The sequence below is a fragment of the Panthera uncia genome, assembly GCF_023721935.1.
Source record: "Panthera uncia isolate 11264 chromosome C1 unlocalized genomic scaffold, Puncia_PCG_1.0 HiC_scaffold_3, whole genome shotgun sequence".
NCBI classification, from domain to species: Eukaryota; Metazoa; Chordata; class Mammalia; order Carnivora; family Felidae; genus Panthera; species Panthera uncia.
In genome coordinates, this window is record NW_026057584.1 from 7,333,799 (window position 1) to 7,339,798 (window position 6,000).

General features: G+C 37.8%; 1 protein-coding gene across 9 annotated transcripts in view; it reads right to left on the bottom strand.

The window, feature by feature from the left end:
• Positions 1-6,000, bottom strand: part of GIGYF2 (GRB10 interacting GYF protein 2) — a 150,000-nt gene that overhangs the window by 35,885 nt on the left and 108,115 nt on the right. For all 9 annotated transcript variants that reach the window (XR_007454242.1, XM_049614665.1, XM_049614666.1 and 6 more), the window contains 3 exons: positions 4,077-4,168; positions 2,645-2,752; positions 1,478-1,578 (listed from right to left, as the gene is read on the bottom strand). Coding sequence is in view for 8 of the 9 variants with exons in the window: in XM_049614665.1 (XP_049470622.1) it covers positions 1,478-1,578; positions 2,645-2,752; positions 4,077-4,168 (301 nt within the window). In the remaining variant the exon portion in view is untranslated. The remainder of the gene's footprint in view (positions 1-1,477; positions 1,579-2,644; positions 2,753-4,076; positions 4,169-6,000) is intronic.

The following is a 6,000-nucleotide window of genomic DNA, read 5'->3' on the forward strand; positions in this document are numbered from 1 at the left end:
CAAATCACAATGGGTCCTGCTGACCTGAAAGGCAGCACAGGGTCAAATGCAGAAGTAAACAAATAGATAAAGTCTTCTGAGTCTGCCTTCCTACTGCCAGCAAAAGGTCCACGGACACCACTTTTCAGCATTCTCTATTCCCTACACTCCTATTTCTATACTATAAATTATTGTTTGTATAAAACCAATGGACAATTTTAAAGGGCCTTGACTGTATCATACCCAAAAAGAAACTGTTCAATAAGGTACTTAAAAATACTTCTCCCAACATTGGAGAATATTTTAACATCACAACTATAAATGACTACCAAAAAAAATCAAGTACACAGAGCAGGAAAAGTTGATGATAATCAGTCCTTCTCCTGCTATAATCCCCAAGATCAATGTTAGTAAAAGAACTATAGCCTGAATAGCTCAATGGCTCTAAGAAAAATCCGCCAATCTTGTGAGTTTGAGCCCTGCATCAGGCTCTGTGCTGACAGCTCAGAGCCTAGAGCCTGCTTCAGATTCTATATGTGTGTGTGTCTCTCTCTGCCCTTCCCCGCTTGTGCTCTCTTTCTCTAAAAAATAAACATTAAAAAAAGAAAGAAAGAAAAGAAAAATCTACCAATGCCCATGGTTCCTGAGAATTGTCAACATTAACTATAATCTCTTGTAAGGATTTGTCTATGGTTCACTCAAACTACCTACTTCTGCAGGTATCAGACATTAAAAACCAAAAGTGTTCCAGCAATATCAAGGCTTTAAACAACAAAAAAAATCTCAGCCCCAAATTTCCTAATTTGATGTAAAAAGATCAGAGAATGAAATAGGGTGTTCACTTTAAAGCAAGCTTTCCTCGGGGTGCCTGGGTGGCTTCGTCGGTTAAGCGTCCGACTTAGGCTCAGATCATGATCTCATGGCTCGTGATTTTGAGCCCTGCATTGGGCTCTGTGCTAACAGCTCAGAGCCTGAAGCCTGCTTCATATTCTGTGTCTCCCTCTCTCTGTCCCTCCCCTGCTCGCGTGCGCGCTCTCTCTCTCTCAAAATTAAACAAACATCAAAAATTTTTTCAATAAAATAAAGCAGGCTTTTCTCATCCCAAAACTTCTGGGTACCTGGAGTGTTAAGCTATGTATTAACCCTTCACTCAAAAGAAGAGATGTTTTTACTAAAGCTTTTTTTTTTTTACTCTGGCAGAATAAATCAATCAAAATTTAAAACACTTTCCCACACCAATTAGAGGAACACAAAAAAGAGAGGCTAGCTCAAATTCATGAAATTTATCTACTAAAGACTTTTAGCAAATCTTTAACAGTATAGTTTCAACAGTATTTTCAGTCCTTTTCTGGGGTCTAATGAGACTCTTTGTTAGTATTCAATATAAAATGGTTCAAAAATAAAATGGTTCAAAAACGGACACATTTTTTAAAAACTGAATTACAAAGTAAGAGTCTAAATCCTTGGAGCTATACTAAAGGTGAATCTAAATTTTTACCTGTAGGCTGTGAGGTTGTTGGCTGAAGCTCCCAGATAGAACCAGTATCTGGCACTGACACAGACCTAGTTACTGAAGGAATGATGTTCTGATCAGATATTCTGCAAAAAGGAAATAAAAAAATTCACGTGTTCTTGTCATTTGCAAAAAAAATAAATAAATAAAAGAGAAATTTCTACATGATTTGTAGGTTTTCCAGGCAATATGGCCAGAAAACTCCTTCACTGTTTTAACTAAAATACAACACTACCAAAAAAGCATTTAGGAGAGGAACAAAGAGGCACATTCATCCCACTTCTGGAGTCAAGGTATTAACAAATGTTGATTTCTAAATAATGAATATACCGACTGTCTTGAAAAAAAAAACCAAAAAACAAAAAACACCCCAGAATAAAAAGCCAGTAGAAGTCATAGAGACAGCATGTTATAATGAAAAACCCACAGACCTTAAGTCAAAAGGCTTCATTTTTTTCTATCTCTGAAGTTTTCTGTGTATTATGTCAACCAAGTCCTTCAGCCTCCCAGGGTCTAAACTGGTACCTTACCACCTACCTAACCTGCTTTCCCCACAAGATGGGTTATGACTCAAAAGAGAAATGTGAAAGGCTTTGGTTAAATTGGACAGTAAGGTTTTTAGGACAGTCAGCGATACACTTGAAGGAAATACACTGAATGATAATCTGAAATCTATAATAGAAATTTAAGGCTTCAAGCATAATTTCCTTTTCCTCAGACTTATCTTAAAGGCTTTTGGGTTCTGGAAAATTTTAACTCTGTGTGGCAATGTTCATATCTCTTTTGACATACCATGGGTGAAATGAGATTAAACTTCTAGACTATAATTTTTTTATTGCTGGTTCTATAAGAATACACTACTTCTCAAACGTTTTCTTTATTCCTTGGTTACTATTCCAAATTTATCCTCTATGAGTAAAGAGACTAAAAATGCTTCATTGACAGATTATTATTCTTAAAAACTATATCCTGTTTTTATACACAATACACAAAAATGTGTTGTGTGTGGGTATTTTGATATCAGAGTTCACACGATACCAAAATTTCCTTTCTTCTCTTTAACACACACACACACACAAACACACACACACAAACACACACACACACACACACACACACACGTACATGACCCATCATGGAGTGACCACCAACCTCATCTTCAGAGCCTGGAACTGTTGGAGAAGAAGTGCCAACTGTTGCTGCTGCTGCGAAGACAGGGCTGCTTTCTGTTGTTGAGCCAAAACCTGCGCATATTGTTGTCTTCAAAAAGTAAAATAAAGCATAACCTGTCTATCCACATTTAGTGCACTTTACTGAGACACTAAAGACACTAAAAGACACTAAAGACACTAAAAGGCCAGTCCACCACCCCCCAAAAATACCATGAGAAAGAGCTATCAAATATATTTTAACAACGCTTCATGATAACGACAGTTACACAGAAAATTGTCTACTTCATCCTAGAAAGAACTGAACTTATAGACAACATATATATCCTCAGCATGTTGTCTATAAGAGGATAGAAAAAAAAAAATCACAAAATGTCAAAAACTGGCAAACTCTCTGAAAATAATAGCCTTTCATCAGAAAACAAGTGAAAAATAAACAGATTCAGGGAAACCGGGTGGCTTAGTTGGTTAAGCGTCTGACTTCAGCTCAGGTCATAATCTTGTGGTTTGTGGGTTTGAGCCCCATGTTGGGCTCTGTGCTGACAGCTCAAGGCCTGGAGCCTGCTTCGGATTCTGTGCCTCTCTCTCTCTGCCCCTCCCCAGCTCATGCTCTGTCTCTCATTCTCTCAAAACTGATTAAACGTTAAAAAAAACTTTTTTAAAAAAACAGAGTCAAACTAATAGCTATTTCCAAATGAAGCACCCTTTCCAAAACTAAAATCACTTGTATAAAAATTCTCAAAATTTGTTTCAGCTTGGAAAATCTGGGTTTTTTTTTTCCCCCACTAGATCAGAGGTAGACAATTTTTATCTGTAAAGAGCCAGACGGTAAATATTTTAAGTTTGTAGGCCATATGCAACTACTCAACTCTTCTGCTGTAGTGCAAAAGCAGCCACAGACAATATACAAATGGGTGTGGCTATGTTCCATTAAAACTCTGCTCATAAAAACAGGTACCAAGCTGGTTTGCCAATCTTTGCACTAGATGACGGCAAATCCTACTTCCTCTACCAAAGGGACACACAATCTAAGTGATTCTGCTATCATTCCACACCACTACTAACAGTAGAAATCTTTACTTCTTCCTGCCCTCTCATCTATGTTTTTTCTCTGTGACGTTCACAGTTGAGCCAGCCATTTAGGAGGCGTTTGAGTCTTAAAATGCTTGTTGTTTCTTGCTTTAGAAGGCAAAGAGCTTGCAAGATTACAGTTATATATCATTTTCTGCAAATTTATGGTAGGTAATAAGAAGATAAGACCAAACTCCAAATACATAGTGGTAACATGTCACTAGATGGGTACCTGAAGTATCCTATCAACTCTTAGTTCTCTGCTGTGAAAGGTGCAACTCAGGAAATTCTACCTAAAGGCACTCTGAATTCTGCACTGCCACCTACAGCATTACTGCTCTTACTGTATCAAGAACTGCTGGTACTGAAGGTGCTGCATCTGGTACAAGGCCGTGAGCTCCTGCTGCCTGGTCAGTCGTTCCTGGTCCAACTCTCCCTGGGAGCAAAGGGGTGGGAGAAGAAATACCACTGAATAAATTGCAGAGAGTCTAAAAGCCATTTACTACATATATCTGAGAGCAAACTGAATCTGAGATCTTCACATTACACTCCACCTTTCTGCCCCAAACGCTTAACTATTGCAAAAACTCAGCGTCTTTAAAAGCTGAACAGTGCCACCTAGCAGAAGAAGGTGGTATCTGCATTTTAAGAGATTCCCTGTAAGGAATTTCCCATAAGGAAAGGGTCCTTACGTCAGAAGCTGTCCTCCCCTCCTACTTTTGAACCTAAATGTTGTACTGTACGTACCCCACAGTCAGTACTTTAACTAAAAAAGGTATAATTTCCCAATGTTAAAAGTGATTCTTAAATTTGGGAATCCTGTAGAAATTAGAGAAATGGAACAAAACAGAAAGGAGTAAAATTATCTAAAGCTAAAAGGGAAAAAAAAGTTAAAAGGAAATGTTACAGTAGAATATTATAATGGCTCATAATGAACAGAAAAAGCAATATAGAAGTCGGTCTTCTTAAAAACACGGAGAAATTTTTAATTTAAACAAAATACGAAAAATCTTTGAAAACTAATTCTCCACCCCAAAATTAGGTGTTTCTATTGCTATTAATACATCATGAGTTAGAAAAAATAAGCTGTTTTTTAGTTTATATTTCAAATAACATGGCTGGAATTTAAATTTTGCAAAGTTAAAACTCGGAAAAATAAAATGTTATGTAAAATGTTATGTTAAATAAAAGAAATAATAAAAGCATAAGGGTAACACAGGCTACAGTAAATCATTAGTGAACAGTTTACATCTTCATTGTGCACAGATCATGGTTTGGAATGAAACATTTGATACACAGTTTCTTGGGGGTAGCGATCGTCTGAAATTCAGGGACATTTTTCTTTTCCACTATACACTGAAGATTGGAATCTACACTAGGTTAATGTCAAATTTCTACATAAGGGGGCACCTGGCTGGCTCAGTCAGTACAGCATGTTAACTCTTGATCTTGGGGTCAAGAGTTCAAGCCCCACACTGGGTGTAGAGCTTACTTTTATTAAGGGGTGCCTGACTGGCTCAGTTGGTAGAGCATGCGACTCTTGGGGTTGCACGTTTGAGCCCCATGTTGAGTGTAGAGATTACTTAAAAATAAAATCTTTTAAAAAATAAAAATAAAATGTCTACATAAAAACCTACACTTCAAGGTATATTCATCATCCAGGTGAACTCTTATCAGGGCTATTCAGGGATTAGCAATCATAGCTGACAGAGACACAGCTTGCCATGGTTCTTCCTGTTAAGCAGTCTAATGGAGGCTCAGCCCCTGTAACTGGAAGTCAGGCAATGGGCAAGGGATGAACTTTCAAACGTTCTGAGACATGCATGATAACTCATCCCAATTTCAGAGAATGGAAATAAAGTTCCAACTTGGTATATAAATTAAATGTTTATACAATAATACATAATACAATTTTCCCTTGTATTTACAACAGAAATGTCAGAAATAATTCCCCTCATCTAGGAATCTTCACTGTTCTCCAAATTACACGAGGTCTCAACCCATCATGGACTGACATCAATTACTGGGTCAAGATCAACATTTACATGTGAAAGAAGAGGAGAGGAGAGGAGGGGAGGGGAGGGAAGGGGAGGAGGGGAGAGAAGGGGGGGAGGGGAGGGGAGGAACCGGAAAAGGAAAAGGAAAAAGGAAAAGGAAAAGGAAAAGGAGGGAGGGAAAGGAAAGAAGAGAAAGGAAAGGGAATAGAGAGGGAGAGAAGGAGGAAAGAAAGAAAGAAAGAAAGAAAGAAAGAAAGAAAGAAAGAAAGAA